The following is an 18968-nucleotide window of genomic DNA, read 5'->3' as shown; positions in this document are numbered from 1 at the left end:
TTTGTACCCTGACACCTAATTCATTCCTAATGCATCAGGACAGAATGTGAATTTGAGGTTTAGCATGAACAGACTGACTAGTTACGTGCAAATGTATATTTCTTGGTGGGTAAGTTTGCATATAGTATGAAGAATAGAGAATTTTTCTAGTGAATGAAGGGAGTAGTGGTTATATCGGTATGATACATGTGGTCATAGATATCTGCAGCCAGAATTTTCCGTTGTTCTAGCCCTTAAAACAAACATTCTCACAAAACAATCCAAACACACATTAATTTGATACTTATATGCTGAGGAATGGCAGTAGAAAAATATTCAGAGTCTCTTTTCTGAACTAGAACTGTTAGGTTTCCATAAAAGCAGTAAGAAGCGTGCAGGTTTCCATAAAAGCAGTAAGAAGCGTGCAGCTCACCATAGGCAGTGAGTGGCCTGACTGAGCTGGGGTGTCTTGGGCAGCATTCCTTGGTGTTGGGTGGCATCTGGCACATGCTGTACAGAGTATTCACCTGTGTCCACAGCCCAGGCTGCAGGGACAGGATCCCCGTGAGGCCACGAACACCTAGAATCAAGTATTTTGAGTTTTTAATTAATTTTTCTCTACAAAGAGTTAAGAAATTTTTGCTGTTCCCTAATTCTTTTTATACCCCATATTTAATTAGGCTCCCTCTGTGGGGTCTGACCTCACAGCTTAAGAAATTGTGTTTTGAGACAATTTCTAAATGACAGAACAGATACGTAGGCCCTTTGTTCTGCTGGGTGAACAGTTCCCTGAATTGCTCTAATTGCAGGGACTGGGTAGTACTTGTGTTCACAATGTCCCTGAGCCATTAGGAAAAGCATTTTTATGGCACTGAAGAGCTCAAGGTTTAGGAAGTTTCCAGACTGGCCCCTTAAAGAAAATGTGCTACGTAATGCATTTAACTTTCTGTTCTTTGCTAACTCTGCTATGCAAGGTGATGACTCATTGGCTGGGGAGGGGCATGGCATAAGGCAGGCATCCTATTGTCCGTTTTTGCTTTTCCCTCACTCTTATCTCCATTTACATAGTCGTCTTTAGTGTTGTTTTATCTAAGCAAGGTATGATTTGACATTGAGGTTTTTAATCTTAAACTCTTGGGACTGTTCTTTTTTTTTTTTTTTAATTCTGACTGATCTTATAATACGCATTCTAATGCTTCTTCTGTCTACCTGCTCACTTGAGGCACTGGTCCTGGGAGATGGAGAAGCAACAAGCCATTGCTAGTTGTATTAAGTAGGAGCTATAGGATTTGATATGCAAAGGTGTGAGCCTGCCTGTTTTTAGCCATGGGTCAGTGGCCTCCTGCTACCTTATTCCTACTGCCCTGCAGGGAGATATTTAGAACATTCTAGTTGTTTTCTCAAGTGCTCTCAACCGACTCCTAAACTAGTGATAAGCTTTCTTAGATGGCTCACAGTGCTGCCTGGCTGCCTTGTACCTTCTCCCCTGCTGCCTGCCTGCCATCCATCCATCCATCCATCCAGCCATCCATCCAAAGGCACTTCCTGTAAAGTCCACTCTGAAGTGCTTTTGAGGCTTACAGTGCGGAACCAGTTAACCTGTCCCTCTCTGCCTTTGGGATGGATCGATGGAGTGGTCATCAAACTGCCTAGTGCTGAACTCATGCTGTTTAGCAGAGAGCCATGGAGGTTTCATATGTGCTTTAGAAAGCAAACTCAGAGCAGGGAGGGCCTTGGAATTTTCAAGCTGACCTCATGGTGGTCTATATAAGATGCTGCCATGATGTGTTGGTCTAGATGAGGCACTATGTGGCTCTTTGACTTTCCTTCCTCATATGAACTGCTTGTAAGCGATAGGGGAATCTTAGTCTGGCCCTCTCACACAATCATTTTATTAAACTTTAAAAAATATTTTTGAGATTGTATTATAATTATATTTCTCCTCATTTCCTCCCTTCAAACCTTTCTATATACCCCTCCTTTATCTATTTCAAACTCATGGCTTCTTTTTTTATTAACCGTTAGTATACACATACATGTATATGTGTATATAAATAAATATTTCTAAACATTACCTGTTCAATCTATATAATGTTACTTGTCTGTTTTCAGGACTGGCCATTTGGTATTGGATAACCAATTGGTGTGCTCTTCCCTGGAAAAGACTGTTTCTCCCACTCCCAGCATTCCTCAGAACTGCCTCAAACCCTAGGGGGGCACAAGAAGCCACCAGGCACTGCTTTAGAAAGCTGTGGATCTTGTCTTGCTCTCTTCAGTTCTCATGTTGGATCTGGGCTGGAAGTCTACGCATTATGTGTGAACAGGAACAGTTTTTTTGTGTGTGTTTTGTTTTGGAACATGACTTGTTTACTAGAAAAGCTTAACGCTTCTACGTTGGGTAGATTTTGTTTTCTTTTTAAACAAATTGTGTGTGTGTGTGTATTTGCATGTACATGCATGCCACCTGTGTACAGGTACCTGTGGTGGTCAGAAGAGCATGTTGGATCCTCTGGCGCTGGAGCTACAGGTGTTTGTGAGCCTTCTGATGTGGGTGCTGGAAACCAAACTCAGGTCCTGGAAGAGCAATACACACTCTTGACCACTGAACCATCTCTTCAGACTCCTCCATAAACTTGACTTAAAAAAAAAAAAAACATTTGTGTGTGTATGCATGTGGGTGCATTTGTCTGGAGGTCAGAGGATAACCTTGGGCCAGGATCTCTGGTTGATTGCTGCTGAATAAATTGGGCTAACTGGCCTGTGGACTTCTGTGGCTTCTCCTGTCACTGCCTTCCTCTTGCCATATAAGATTCGGTCTGTTCAACCTTTTGTGAATGAGTCCTGGGCATTCATTCTAAGTTCTTCATGCTTATACTCCAACCTCCTGTGAACATCTCAAACCCAACTAACTTTTCCAAATCAACAAGACATCACGTCTAGGAACAGAGGTTTTGGAAACAAAGCTTTTCTTTGGGTGGGAATGAGAAGCAGCCAGATCTGCTTCCCTTTTTATACTGTGATGAAATCTCTTCCTAAGCTTTCGAGAGAGCTGCTATCTTGGCTGGGTGCAGCGCATGCCACTGCCTGTTGGTCTGCAGAGAGTTTGCATGGTTTTGTGACAGGGCTTTTCATCCCATTGTGTTCTTCCTTTCATTTCTGGCCACCTATATGTCTGTTCCGGGATATAGGAAAGATTGTGTGCAGCTCCAATTCTCAGGAGGGAACCCATGGCCTACTCTTTGATCGATTGTTTTCAGGTTATTATTGCTCCCTAAAAACCTACCCTTTTGCCTTTTCTAGCAAAGGAGAACAGTTGGTTTCTCACTGTCAGGCAATTCTACTATTGAGTCCCAATAGTGCTTTTCTTATTGGGTAAACACAGTATTTCTACACACACACATTTCCAAATTACCATTTCTCTGAGCAGGTACCATGTCGTTAAGCAGTTTTGGACAGTGAGATAACTGTGGGAATAAACAAAAGCCCAATACAAGTTTCAGAGACACATGGGCTTTGAATTTGACCTCATATACTTCTGCCTACACATCTCTCTCCTCACTGGGATTTAAAAGCTTCCCTTAATGTTATTTCCTCTGTGCTTCCTGCGGGACAGGGACAAACTTCACTAAAGGTACAGACAGGCTGCAATGGTGTCCTGAATCTTAAAGCTATATAGTGTGATTTTTCCTTGGAACATGTGTTGTGTATTATATATTTGGAAGGGCAAGATGGTGATTGTGACTGGGTCAGAAACTCAAAGGGGAGTTGAAAAATAGGTCGTTTCCTTAGCCTGTATCTCTACCAGGCCTCGTCTCCCCCCCTCCCCCCCCTTAAAAGAAGACATTCATTTTCCTAGTTGGGGTGGGGGGGAGCAAAAGTGAATCAAAAGCTATGAGGTTCTGTACTGAGGAGTAATTCTGGTTACTGTGAGTCAGGCAGACTGTCATGAAATGACACTGGTAGAGTATTGTTACTTAATTGGGATAAAGAAAGATGACACGGTGTCAGTCTTTGGAGAGAGAGTGTTTTCACAGACTCATGTTTTCTAGATTTAGAGTCCCTCCTCTATATTTTATCTGGGCCGGTCCAGCATTACATACCTATCTTCTCAAAAAGAAGAAAGCCCAAACAACTCCTGCTGTTCTCTACCGTCACCTGGTTTCTAGTAGGGAGAAGTTTGCTGCAATGATCTGGAAATAGCCTTTTAGCCACTGTAGAAAGGCCAAAAGATTGAGGGCTGTGTGGGAGGAGATCATCATACTCTTTCTATTGCCGGTGTCAGGGTAAGGTTACACTGTGTCTTAAGTGTACTCTTCCTTCTTGGATTCAAGAAAAGCACAGTTTGGCTTTGTGATTGTGCTGTCACATGGGAGATGCTTGATGCTGTTACTGATGGAGGGGATAGACTCATCTGCTGTGGTTATATTTGACCACTGCCCAAGTGCCCCACAGTATTTTTTGCATCTCGATTATTATATTTCACAATGCTATGAAGTGTATCACTTCCGGTACCCCATCCTCCATGGAGCTCATACACCAGTCTGAAAGATGTCTCCACTACTGGTTGCCAAGTGTGCTAGTTGTTTAATTACAGTGTACTAGCTGTCAGATGGTACCATTTCAGGGACTGCTTTGTCCTTGTTGTAACGTGAGTTTCTGCACAAATTTCGTGAGTAAAGACAGAGTTGTCCTTTGATGTTATAAATTCATTCTTTCTGTCATGAGACCACAAGATAGACAGATCTTCGGGAAATGTGAGGGTGTTATTCCTGCTTTGCGCAGTTGCAGAAGGGCCATTTGTAAACACTGCATCCTTAAGTAGCTCATGTACAAGATAGCTGGGTTACTATACCTAGTTACTGCCTTGAGAAATGCTAGCAAGGCTTTGCTGCAGAGAATAGGCTGGTAACCAAACCCATCCTGAGAGAGAAGAATTATACCAGATTTTTGAAATACCGAGTGACATGAATGAGCAACACAGTTTTAGGTCCTAGATCAAAAATTATAGTTGTGACAAAGTTATTTTGCTTGCCTCTGAATCTTTTTGTATACTTCCTTTACTCTGGAATATAGCCTCTATACTCCCTGCATTGTAGGGGCTGTAGGAAGATTTTAAAGAGGACATACTTTATAATTTGTGAAATCAAGTAGTTACTATTGGGATTCCACTAGGAAAATGCAATTACCCATTTATGGTATAAAATAAATAGCTAGAGCTTTATCTGTCCATCCATCCATCCATCCATCCATTTATTGGCCATTGAAGGAAAGGTTGGTGACCCTGATGTATAGACAAACACATTACTTAAGTTGATTGGAGGACTGGAGAGATGGTTTTTTCGTTTGGCTGCCAGCACCCACATAGTGGCTCAGACTCCTCCACCCCCATTACCTCCAGTTGTAGGGGGATCTGATGCCCTCTTCTGACCTTCATGACTCCTGAATGCGTGAAACTTACACAGGCTCACATAAATTTAACTAAAGTATTTTAAGTACCTTGGATTAAACCAGAAAAAAAAGAATTGATGTTTTATTTAAATTCGTTTGAACTTCTCTTATTAGTAACAGAACAAGCATAGGGAAGAGATACTGTGTGAGAGACTTCAGCCATTCTGTCTGGGTGACTGTCCAGAATGTTGGTATTAACCAGTCTTTCTTTTCTCTTTGTTCAGGGTCGACATGTTAAAACAGGTCAGCTGGCGGCCATCAAGGTTATGGATGTCACCGAGGTAAGGCTGGATCACGTATGTTTATGAAAGGATTGTGGCTTTAAAGTTACTCCTGCCCTAGTAAAAAGCCTCTCTGTGTTTGGAGATTGTGATCCCTTGAGCACATGGCTCCACTGTGGCATTTGGTGCTCAGGGTCCAGTGGCAGGCCAGTTGACATATTTGAGTTGTTGCAGATGGTCCCCAGGTAGCTAAGTCAGTAGCATTTGCTTATTATTATTATTATTTTTTAAAACAGCTGTCCTAGAACACCTCCCTGTGATGTCATCCTTGGCTACAAAATGGAGTGTAATTGGAAACATCTTCACTAATAGGGAAAAAATCGGAGGCAGGATCATGGAGGTCACATGAATAGAGAGTGAAGGAAAGCTTCCCTTAGGGTAGTAGTGTACACCTGTGCTATTTCTTTATTTTATCACGGGAGAAGAAAACATCCAGCCAAGTTCCCAGGGATTGTAAGAGAAACATCTGTTAGAACGTTGAGTAGATTGTTGGCAAAATTTAGTGGGAAAAGATAGTTCTTGAAATGATTGAGGATTTATGGTGCAGCTTTACATGGGAAAAGAGAACTGAACCAAACAAAATGTGAGTCCACACACGTGGACATGCAGGGGCCTGCCTGTTTGAGTGCATTGAGAATGCATGCTTAGTTCATAAGATAGACATACGGTGTGAGGAGCTGGGGGTGTCTTTACATCAAATCGTCTGGAATCTACTGAGGATGCTAACGGCTACACTGAATTCAGTGTGCCACCAGTAATCTAGTGAGGTGTTCTCTGACCTCTCCGCTGCTTTCAAACAGCATGTACCTCTCCAATCTGTACAGTTGTGAGCTGAAATTAGAAAACATGGTAGACCACAAGACATCTGTTGAATCTGACAAATATTTGAAGGCGTGGCAGTAGGTGACTGCCCTCTTTTCTTTGTCAGAGAGCATAAGGAGACTTTTAAGAGGAAAACGTATTTGGTTGATATGCAAAAGATCTGCTTAACAAATTATGTTATGGACAGTTTTTATGTATGTAGGATCCTACCCTGGCATATAACTCAGTGGAAAACTAGATGCTTTTCAGCTAAAATTTTTTGGTTTTCTTTTGTTTATTTTTCAAGACAGGGTTTCTCTGTGTAACAGCCCTGGCTATCCTGGAACCACTCTGTAGACCAGACTGGCTTTGAACTTGGAGATCTGCCTGCTTCTGTGCCCCACCCCCTATTCACAGCTCAGATAAACATTTGAAAGAACAATGAAAGAGTAGTACATTCTAACTTGGTGTGATTTAAGTATTTGTGAAGTGCTCTCTGAGACTGGACCAGGCAGTGGCACCTTCTTGCTGAAACCCTTATTCCTGTCCCTGTGACTCTTGCTGCTATCTTGGGATATGGTGTCCCGGAGCCCAGGAATTTTGAATATTTATAAACTTACTTATTGACTGGTTTATTGTTAGATTTGTCGATACCATTTTAAATATAGACTTTGGTCCAGGCATAGGTGTGCAATCTTTAATGCCTACACTCAGGAACCAGAGGCAGATAGATCTCCATGAGTTCAGGGCCAGCCTACATAATAAGTTCCTGGAGAGCAAGGGCCATATAAAGAGACCCTGTCTCAAAAACAAAAACAACAAAACAAAACTAAAAAAAGTAAGCCTTAAGCTTTGGATATTTATAAATCCAGAATTTAGGGCTCAGTGTCTTTAGCCTGTGCTGTGCTTCCTGAATAGCTGCTGTGTCCTCCTTGTATGCTGCCTTCACACCTCAGATAGACTTCAAGCGGAGGACCTCCTTATCCAAGGCAGAGTCTGATAAATGTGCAATGCATGGTCACCAGAGAAAGAGATTGTAATATATAGGAGAATATAAAGAAAAGTTACATCCTTTTACCTTTCTACAGTAGCCACTGTGTGCCTCGGTATATTTCTCTTCCAATCATGCATTTGTGAGAACATCTATAAAGTACATGCAAACTTATACATGTACTAGATGCTTTTGTATTGTATTATTATTGTTGTTATTTTCTATGCTGGGGATTAATGAGGACCTTGTGTGTCCTAGCTAAATAAGTGCTGTACCACTGACCTACACACCAACTGTGTGTTTTCTTTCCTGAAAAGTAAGGCAACAGTTGGCAAATGCATGACACAAGTATATTTAGGGTTTCTTTAAAAATAATTAGTGTAAAGCTCATGTATTCCAGTAAAGTGAAAACCAGAGTGTGACCCTTAAAAAGAACCGACCTTCAATCAATCATTGAGTACATTGTATTGTATTGAGTAATATTTCTTACATGTGCTTTTCCTGTACTGACCTCTGTTGTAGCCTGGGGCTCAGAAAGGATCTAGAGTAAGTGTAGATTGTGAATAGAAGCCCATGTTCAGCTACATGGAGAACATGCTCTTGTCTGCCCTGAACATAAGTAGCTTCTAGGCTTTGCCTGTGAACTTGTAGGCCTGGCTGGAACCTGGGAGGCACATAGGAGAGATTTCGCACCAGACTTGAGCTCCAGCAGGAGATGTCATTGGATAGGAAGGTTCTGTCTGAGTTCCACTCTATTTCATCTCAGGGACAAAAATGGTGCAAAAGCTAGTTCCTGGGGGCCGGGAGGGATCAGACTGAGACTTGTTAGGAGAAACTTAATGGTTGATGCAGACTCAGAAGGGAGGAATGGTATGGATGGGAAGACTAAGGCATGGTTCTATCCCTCAGTTAACTTTTGGCAGCCTGAGTGAATCCAGCTCCAGCACCAGCTGCACTGAGTGGGGAAATGGAGGCCTGCTTCACCCAGTATACTTGGTTATGCTCTGGGGTGTTTGGACGTGAGTCTGTTGTAGACTATTATTTTAAGATGCATTAACATTTGTTTATGCTGTGGAACATTTAATAATGCAAAGATGTGTTGCATTTTTTTGTTTACATTTGTTTAACTCTGTGAAACTGTGATACTTTGCCTGCCTAAAACACCCCATGGTCTGATAAAGAGCTGAATGGCCAATAATGAGGCAGGAGAGAGGATAGGTGGGGCTGGCAGGCAGAGAGAATAAACAGAAGAAAAGAGCAAGGAGCAAGAAAGGAATGGGCGACAAGGGAGCGACCTCTGAGGGAGCAGGCCCGAGCCAGCGACCTCTGCTGGAGCAGGCCCATGGCAGCTACCTTAGTGGAAGCAGCCCGAAGCAAGCAACTACCCTGGAAACAGGCCCAAATGAACCTCAGTATTGCAGATCGACCCCCCCAGGAGCTCTGAGCAACCTTCAGGAACACCAAGTGACCTCCAGGGCTGACTGGAACCTTGGCCCTGACTGCACTACGAGGAACAACCATCTGAGCCTAGGATCCACTGGCATCTGGAAGATTGATCACCAGAGATATAGACAGTCCCAGCTACACCAATCAAAGGAAAAGATGGGTAGATAAGACAAGAATACATTCAACACCACAAAGAGCAACAAGACACCAATAAAAACTAGTGGCCCTAAAACAGCAAGACTTGAACAACCAAATATAGGTGAAGCAGAAGAAAATGACCTAAAAAATAATGCTATCCTGCCTTGAAACCCCCTCTGCCAAACATATTAGTCCATTACTTTTAAATCGTCCTTATTCAGTGTCTTGGGACATGAACATAATGCAGCCAGATTCTGTAATGGTGTGCAGCCATTACAATGATGGCTTCTGTCTGACTTCCTAAGAGTCCTTATTTTCCCTGAAGGGTAAACCTTATGAGTTAGGACACCACTGTCACATTTCTCTATGCATTCTAGTCTTCCATATTCTGACCGAAATGCCCTGGTAAGCACTGTTTATAACATTATAGGGGTTTTCACCTGCACAGCGAACTTCTCATTCCTCCCAGAGTGTATGGATTCGTCACACACTCTGTCATACACGGTCAGATTTGCCACAGCGATGGCTTGACTTCTCAGCACTGATTTTCTCCTGGCTCCCTTGTGTGTTGTGACAGAAGGGGAAAGGTCTGTTCTGGTTCACAGTTTGAGGAAGAGCAGTGTCGGGTGGGAGGCTGGCAGGCCACACTGCATCTGTACTTGGGGAGCAGGATATGAACAGGAAATGGAACGGGGTTCACCCCCTTTACCTACTCTCTCCAGCAAAACTAACAGTTTTATAATCTTCTTAAATAGTGCCCACCTACTAGGGTCTAATTTTCAGACACATGAGCTTATGAAAAACATTTCACATTAAGACTCCAATGGTTGGCACCATTAATTACTTGCATACAATATTGGTTTCTTTGGCCAAGAAAATTAATCTTATTTTCATATCCTTTTTATAATTGCAGATATCGTAATTAATTAGGAATGCTAACAATCACCAGGTATAGTGGTGCAGGCTTTTAATCTTAGCATGGGGGAGGCAGAGGCAGGTGTAGATCTGAGTTTGAGGCCAGCCTGGTCTACAGAGTGAGTTCCGGGACAGGTAGGACTACAAAGAGAAACCCTATGTCAAACAAAACAATACACCCTGCCACACACAAAAAAACTCAGAAATGCTAACAATCATAAATAGTAACATGCTATGTTCTTTATACTTTCACACTTACATTTCATGTCCCAAGAAAGAAATTATTAAATTGACCATGTCTATAATTCCAGCACTTTGGAGACAGGAAGATTGCCCCAAATAAAATAGGCTGGACCTTGTTAAGAAGACAAAGACTTTGTTGCTGAATGAATAGAAAATGCCTTAGCCTTTTACCTGTAGACATCCATTTGAAGAACATAAGTACCCTTCAAGTTGAGTTTACAGTTGTGAACCTCTAGTATTTTATGTTCATGTCCTTGCTTTCTCCTGGAGACAGGCAATCTTACATCATTCCTTAGAATATTACTCAGGATTAAACAAGATAACGTTTCAGTTTACTTGTATATAGAATGGAAAAATAATTCCGATCTTGTAGGCTTTTTATCAGGGCTAAAGCATCTAGTTAAGTACTTTTTACTTGATAAGCCACGCTTCCTTGCTTCATTGTTCTCTCTCAGTACATTAAAATACCGTTTTAAAAGTTACTTTATCATTGTATGTTATTTGTATGTTTGTTTTACATGCACATTTGTCTGTACCATGTGCATGTATGCCAGTGGAGGCCAGAAGAGGGCTCTGGATCCTCCAGAACTGGAGTTAGAGACCGTTGTGAGCTGCCATGTGGGTGCTGAGAATTGAACCCAGGTCCTCTGAAATAGCAACTGGTGTTCTTAACCAAGCCACCTCTCCAGCCCAGAAAACACCATTTGCTGAAGATATTTTAAGGCCTCCCGGTGCTCTTATTGCATGTTTGCTACTGCAGTGAACTAGAATAGTTAACTATGCTGTAGAACATTTATTCTTTATTTTTTTAAAAAGCTTTTTGTGGCAGGATATGCCTAGTGTTAATGAACACTTCAATCAGATTGGATGTCTACATATTTTAGTTGAAGTTTATTTTAAAGTAAAATAAATAAATAAAAATTACTCAATGTATTTTGTACGACTAAATATTTTTTTTATATCTGTCTTTTGTCCTTCCATTATTCTGTTCTTTCTCCTTACCATGTTATTTTAGAGCATGAGACTACAAAGCAAGATGAGCATGGGTGTGGGGAGATGTATTAGTGAAGTTGGAGGAGTGTAGACCTCCGATGCCCTGAGGGCACATAGGGCAGACATACTTTCTTCCACAGACAACTGGGCATTTTCATCTACCAGTGAAGCTTGTTAGACTCAGGCCCTGAGCTTTAGTTTGGAGCTGACAGTATAAACAGCCACTGTTAGCCCTATTCTTCAGCAACAGTTCTACACAGTGCCCTTTTGTCTTCCTTCTGAGCCACACTCCATGTCTCCTCCATATCTTCTGGGAGACTAGGTAACTTTTCGCCTAACCCTGTGAGCTGGCAGCTTGTCTTCTCCCTTGTGGAGGTTGGGAAGGAATCAAGATAGTGGCAGAGGGAGCTAGAGCCAAACAACATCCCAAGCCAGCCTGAGATCTCACCATCCTACCCTGTTGGCTCACTCTGATCCTATCTCCATAGCTCTCACAGAGCCTGGAGAGACAGAGATTGCTGTAGCCATTGTGTTGGTGCTGTGACTTTTTGTTGTCCCTCATAGAGAGCAGCAGTGAGGGCAGTAGCTGTCCGGGTGATGCAGTACTTCCTGGGGGTGACCATTTCTTTTGTGAATGAGAGATGTTTATACAAAATAGGTGGGCATTGTCTTTGTAGCTGTTTCCCTTCTGACAATGCCAGCTGAACTCCACATAGACTCTTCTCTAATTCCTACTCTCTAGTAGAGATTCTGGACTACCTTTGCCCTAGAACTAAAGAAAGTTGTGGTCTTTCATTAAGTTGTATGGAAGAGGAGAAAACAGTGGAAAGTGCTTCAGTAGATTTTAAAAATACTTTTGCTTAATTTTTTTCATGAAATATATTTTGATCATATTCTGTCCCCTCCCCAGCTCCTTCAGGATCTATGTATATTTAGTGAAGTCTTAAGGTCACGTATCACCTAGAGATAGAACATGGATTTCCCCTTACCTTGGGCCGTTCCTCAGTTGCTTAGCTTCTGACTGTTCCCAGTATTTCTTACTACTGCCAGACACTCAAAGGACTCTACTTGGTCATTTGCTTACCTTATGGTTACATTTAATTTCAGAACTTTGTGTTTATTCCAGGAAATGTTTAAATAATTCAGAAGGTGAGTTCCTTAACTTACCTCATCTCAAATATGTCCCTTAATGTATTTCAGATACACCCCCCCCCATTTCCCTCCTCACAGTGAGCTCTGTTTTGTAGCTTGTAAACAGCGTGCATAGCCAGTCCACGCATAGTCCTTCTGTCTGTGCTCTTAGGCAGCTGTCTTTAGGTTGTGAATCCCGAAAGACCAGACCAGTTTTAGTGACAGTTTTTACTTCTTTCTTGTAGTTACTTTTGTGGTTGGCGCCCAGGGTCTTGGAAGGTGACTCTTCATTACCACCGTCTATACTGAAGGTTTAATGAGTGCTCTCCTTCACAGATATTCCTAAAAGGGCAAGACAATTGCCATCACCTTTATTATTTTAACTTGTAGAGAAGGAAGCATATAACCCATGACTGAAACCTACCCATTTTTAACCGTTCTCCTGATGTGGACGCTTGAGCCCAGGTGATGTAGATTGATCCTATTTCGTCATACACCAGGGAAGGAAGATGACTGGAAGATGACAGTCACTAAGCTGAGCTGCAGCATGGTGTCTGTGACCAGCGGAGCATCAGTACTAAAACACCTGGTTTAGAGCGTTCTCTGCAGCTGGATGAAAAGTAATAGAATAATGCCAATTATACTTAATTAGCAAAGGAGAGAGGCACGTGATTTAAAAATCCAATAGGCTTTTGATTTTTCCATGAAGCCCTAAGGATTTCAGTGAGTTGGACGTGGTGTTACTGTATTTCTATGCTCCTGTGCAGGTAGCTTGTCTGTACAGTGCATGTGTACTCCGGCTGTGCTAACTCCCTGTGCTCCAAGCACGCAAAGAGCAGTGAAAGCTTCAGCTAATCTCAGGGTGAATTTGGTTTGGATTAGATTTCTTGAGAACTGCTGTGTTCTTTTTTTTTTTTTTTAAAAAAAAAAGATTTATTTATTATGTATACAACATTCTGCCTCCATGTATGCCCGCACGCCAGAGGAGGGCGCCAGAGCTCAGTACAGATGGTTGTGAGCTACCATGTGGTTGCTGGGAATTTAACTCAGGACCTCTGGAAGAGCAGCCAGTGCTCTTAACCTCTGAGCCATCTCTCCAGCCCTCCAGAGATGTGTTCTTAGTAACTCTTGTACATTTTAAAAAAGGATCTTTAGAAAATTTACCCTCACTGGGTGGTGGCGGTGGCACACACCTTCAATCCAAGCACTCAGGAGACAATGTCAGGCAGATCTCTGAGTTTGAGGCCATATTGGTCTAGCTAGTGAGTTCCAGGAGAGCCAGGGATACACAAAACCTTGTCTCAAAAAACAAAACCAAACAAAAAAGAAAGAATAATTTTCCTCAATACCACTATGGGTATTTTCTTTATATAATTAACATTTTCAAAACTATACAGTGCACATTTATGTGCTTGTATTATTTTTTCTATATTAAGCTCATGTATGCCCATGGTTAATGTGTAATAGTTAACCTCACTAGTTCTTGCATTGGATGGGTTGTTCTTATCTCAAGATTTTACAATCTGTTTCCCACATAATCAAGGACGTAATCTTAAGTGAAGTCACTTAACTTGATGAGCTGTGTGCTCAGCGTTAGAGTGGTCAGCTGCTTCTTTTTCCCAGCCTGTCTAATTCTAGTCAGCTGACTGCAAACAGAAGCCGCATTTCTCTGCTGCCATATTTTAGGCAAGACTGTAGTGTTTCATAGAAAGATGAGGTGCGAAATGTGCGGGGTGCAGCCTCTGCTCCTTACACGTTTGCTTTGTCTGATAGGTTCATTAGTGTGGGCTTGAGCGTGAATATAATTGTTCTAACCTGTAGGAGTGTGTGTGTTGTGTGTCCGTGTCTGTCTGTCCCTCCATGTCTGCTTCATTTTGGATGCTGTGAGTCATGTTCTGGATGACTTGATGCTGTAAGATTATCTCAAGCACCATCTTCAGTCTCTTGTCTGTCATCATCTTCCTGGGGAGCCAGTGGCTGTTGTCTGTCCCTGTGCTGCAGAGTCTGTTGATGTTTGTTGCATAGTGTCCATCCCTGCCCTGTGCATGCTCCCTTGTTCCAGTTCAGCTTCAGCTGTGAAGCTGACCCTCAGTGTGAACATGGAAATTGAAAATACTCTATCAGCAAGCAGGAGAATGCATTTAAAAGGCTGGCAAGGAAAGTGACATGGTCTCCTCAATCTTCTTATACTTCTCGTTTATTACTGGTGGGAGGAGGAAGAACAAGGCAGATTTTTACTTAGGAATTTAAGTCGGTAATTGTCTTTCAGGGTCTTGACTGGGGAATAGTCATTTCGGCATATAACTAATTGGCTTAAATTCTAGGCTCTATAAACCAGTATGTATTGTTGAGGAGGTAATGTCATTTGGTCTCCTTCCCTCCCTTTCCCTGTGTGTGTATATGTATGTATGATGGTGATAGATTTAATTTTCCTTTGATGCAGAAACCCAGTTCTGCCGTCCCACTACCTTGAGTGCAGACATGGGATAGTAGGTGGTCCTCTTTCTGACAAGTGAGTTCTGTTTCTTGTCTCCTGTGAGAGTTCCATTTTTAAAACAATTGTTCTGACTTGGCCAACCTCAGGAGACTCCAGACAAACTCTTACCATGTGTTTTGCTTTATGGTCATGTAGAGTGCCAAGAGAGGGTCTCTGGGGAGAGATGGCTGTGTTATTAGGGGGTGGCATCACTCGTCTGCTGGCGGGACGGAGAGCTGTTCTGAGGCTCTGCTCCCAGACCTCTCTTCCAGAGAGTTCCACTGCCTCTGTCTGTCTGTGTACTTGCACTGTAGCCATGACTTCAGAACAGAAGGAGGAAGAAGGGACTAAAGAGCCTATCTCAGGTTAGTGAGCCGCTTTTAGACCAGACTGAAATGTGCATGCCGTCGGCTGCCCTGGAGTTCTGTGTTATGATCCATCGTCAAACAGTGTTCCAGTCACCTCCCTTCCTAGTTATCTAAGGTAGAGGTCTGCTTTTCTTTTACTTTCAGTAATTGCTCTGCAGCTTTCTTGCAGTGCCTAGTAGGGTTATGAAGTAGTAAAGTAGTAGGCTTAACCAACTTCTGTTTTCAAAACTTCACGAGTTATAGTTTCTTTGCCCTTTTGAATTGGATCATGTGAATCCTGTAAAAGTTTACTTTTATATCCAACAAAATCTCACATCTTAAACAGTTGTCTTATGTATATCTTTTAAAATCACATTTGAAAGGACAACTATTCTTTGATAAGATACACACAGTGTTCAGTATCAACAGCTGTGCGGTGTGTTCAGAACATACCCTAGCATGCATTTAAGGGAGCGGCTGCAGTAGAGTTCATGGTAGTGGGACTCCCTGGTGTAGCACTGTTGAGCAGGACTAGCATCAACACTGGGTAAATACAATTATCTTTCCTTACCAGTTTCTTTGATATCTGTAGATTATAGTCATCTTTCCTGTTTTTCTAAGAAGGAACACTTGCAGGGTTTTGTGTGTGTGTGTGTGTGTGTGTGTATGTGTGTGTGTGTCATTGTATGAATAGAAGTAACAGTATATATAGTTAAGACTCAAATTGCTATTCATTGTTAGCAAGAGATTAGCCTAACTGGCCGTTGGAAATAAAGCAGGTTACACTGGCATTGGCTGGTTTGACCTGTGTCATCCTTCCTCTGTCTTCTTGCTTCATCCCAGCAGTAAGTTTTAGATTTCCTGTCTGCCCACTGCTTCTAGCAGGAAGGCCATGCTGAGGATTTGTGCCTGTGTTCAACAGTGCTTGCTTTTGTGTTACAGGCTGCTGTAGGAATGCAGTGTAAAAAGGCAAAGATAATTGAAGTTAAAATCACAGCACATATTTGCTATGTGCTGTACACTGTAAAAATGTTTTTATGCTAACCTAATTTATTATTTATAACACTGGGAGGCTCACCTGTTTGGAATGGATCCCCTATCTTAGATGTAAAGAAACTTGAGTGTAAGGAATTGGCTCATGTTATTTTTAAAGCAAAAACATCATCATTGCTGTGTGTGGTGGATAATGTTTCTGAAAGCAGGTGCTGTAAAGAATAAGACCACGAATTTTTGTTGTGTGCATGTGTGTAAAAATATTAAAGAAAAAGACCATGACTTTGAAGGGAAACAAAGTGGGGAGGGGTGAGATAAGTGGGAAGGATCTTAGGCAGAAAAAAAGAAGTTGTGCAGTTATATTAAAAATAGAAACTAATTAAAAATCTTTGGTTGTTTGCTAGTACTTTTAAAGTCAGAATTAAAAATCACTTTATTATTGCTTGCAGTATGGACTGTCTAATAGTTTCCATGGTATCTATACTTTTGGTTCTGTATTGTTGTGTTAGCAGTTGATACGCAATAAAAATCATTAAAGTGCTGTGATTTGGTACATTAATTTTAAGGAGGGTTTTTTTTCCTAAGTGTGATAATAATGTTTATTAAAAATCATGATTCGTTCCTGGTGCTGCATGCCTCTGATTCCATCAAAGTTAAGGCCAGCAAGATTGTAGGTTTCAGGATAGTCTGATCCGCATAGTGAGATTGTGTCCAGACAGTTATATTCTCCCAGCACTAGGTAAGTGGAGACAGATGGTCTGTGGGGTTTTCTTTGTCATCGTCTGGAGGAACTGAAACATGTAAATCAAGTTGTGTTAATGTAGCACACCCTATCAAGCCACGTGATGCTATTTCAGGAGCATGTTCCTAACCAGCACAATAGTCAAAACCAACAGGAATAGGTTGTTGGTTGTTTATCCCCTTCTCTTCTGTGGTTATTTGTTCTAATTTCTTTACCTGGCAGTTTCTAGTTAGATCAGCACCATGAATTCTACCTTCTTGGATTCACAATATTTTATGCTTTGATATTCTTGATTTTGCATGCGGTAGAGGTGGGGTTCAGTTAATTACCATAAATTGGGATTGGATCAGCATCTAGTCGATGACTAATTTCTCTCCGCTGTTGAGACCATGGCTTTCAGAGTCCTGTGGGATGATGTTCAGTTGGGTTTGTGGCAGTCTGCACGGTTCCTGTCTCTGTGAGGGCTGGTTTCTGCTCACAGGTGCCAGGTAAAGACTGGATTCTTCCCATACCCCAAGTGGTTTTTTGGTGGCGGTGCTGTCCTGCAACCTGAGAAGGGTTCCATATTCCACAGCTTTCATCTGTGCAATTCTCTCCTCTCTGGACGTTTATTCATGTGGCTGCTGCTGATCTTCCAAACTCTGTTCTACTCCCTGAGCTCATAGGCTCCTCTTGTTCCATTTGAGTCTCCTGTTCTTGGTTAGTCTAGACTCTCCCCTTAAGGCACAAAACTGCCCATCCTTACCTGGTATCTTAGCCTCCTCAGGATTTGTTTAATTTTAGTAGGCGGGTAAATCATCTGGCCCTTGATACTTTATCTCCTCCAGGAGCAGATGTCCCTCCCTATATTCTTTCTAATTGCAGATACTTCTCAGAGCATAGCCTGTATCTGAGCATGCCAAGTGAGTAAACAGGAGCTCCCGTGACCTGAGGTCACAGACGGGTACTGCCCATCACTCCCTTGCAGTTTCCCTTTGTCAGTCTGCACTTGGGTGTTTGTATGACTTAAACACCACTATTCAGCATACACAGTATTTTTTTTCTTTCTTGTATGTAGTATGGGGAGCTTCATGAATTTGTCACTGGCATGAAAGTCTACAGTGTCTGTATGGCCTGAAGCTATCTATATCCCTATAAGGGAGCCTCTGGCAGTCAGAAGTTAAGACAGGATGATGAGCCTCTTTCTTGCTTCTTACTGGGAATGACTTGCTTTTGGAAACTGCTGATCTTAGGTCACAGCAGACAAGAAAGAACAAGCCTGAGGCCTTGTAGTGCCTCTGGCCTAGTCCTAGCCAGGCTATGAGGGTCTTAGGTTTGGCAGAATCCTGCAACATTAGGGACGGGAAGACACACATGGAGCAGACCATAAGAACTGACAAAGTTCTGTTGAATTCTCACAGGACTCACATTCCTGTTTCATAAACCGTAAGTTTTTCAAAATTAGCCAAATATTACATGGCCATGTAGAAGATTAAGAGATTAAAGAAGAAACTGACCTAGAGATGGCCTGTAGTAGAATCTCCTCCTCTTCCTCTCCTTTGTGTATTCATTCACCCTGTCTATAGCACATTTACATTATGGACAGCTGCATCTGTTGCCAAGGTCATAACTGCTTTGCTAGTTTCTGGGTGTTTTTAGATCCCTTTTTGTTCTTATAATTTAACAGTTTGGGCCCTTTAAAAAGTTGATGTAAAATCACTTTTAAAACATTGAAGTGTAATTATAATTTGGTTTTGGAAATAAATTTGTGTTATTTGAGGTTGTTTCATTAGAAACACTTATACCTATGGTATTTTGCCTTATGGTTTGGGATTGACTTTGGTGTCTGGGTGTTGACACGAAATTTTAAAACAATCTATTAGTTCAAGAACCTAGAAAAATAGTGCTTTATTGGGACTTGATGTAAATCACCATGTGCTGTGCCTTTTGGAGGTGTGCTTTGGGCTTCTGTGTTTTTTTCATCGTGTTCATAGGGGCACCAGTCCCCCAAAGCTGCTCACTGTGGTGTTGTTTTAGTTGCAATCTCTGGTCGGTCCCATTCTTT

General features: G+C 41.9%; 1 protein-coding gene across 48 annotated transcripts in view; it reads left to right on the top strand.

The window, feature by feature from the left end:
* The window catches only part of Map4k4 (mitogen-activated protein kinase kinase kinase kinase 4), a 139405-nt gene that overhangs the window by 54800 nt on the left and 65637 nt on the right, over positions 1 to 18968 (top strand). For all 48 annotated transcript variants that reach the window (XM_041655828.1, XM_041655829.1, XM_041655843.1 and 45 more), the window contains exon 3: positions 5652 to 5708. In XM_041655828.1, the coding sequence (XP_041511762.1) occupies positions 5652 to 5708 (57 nt within the window). The remainder of the gene's footprint in view (positions 1 to 5651; positions 5709 to 18968) is intronic.

The sequence above is a fragment of the Microtus oregoni genome, unplaced genomic scaffold (genome assembly GCF_018167655.1).
Source record: "Microtus oregoni isolate MIOR12 unplaced genomic scaffold, Mior012 000007F_ref0000211, whole genome shotgun sequence".
NCBI classification, from domain to species: domain Eukaryota; kingdom Metazoa; phylum Chordata; class Mammalia; order Rodentia; family Cricetidae; genus Microtus; species Microtus oregoni.
The sequence above is the reverse complement of the archived record's forward strand: the minus strand, read 5'-3'. Positions and strand labels throughout refer to the sequence as shown.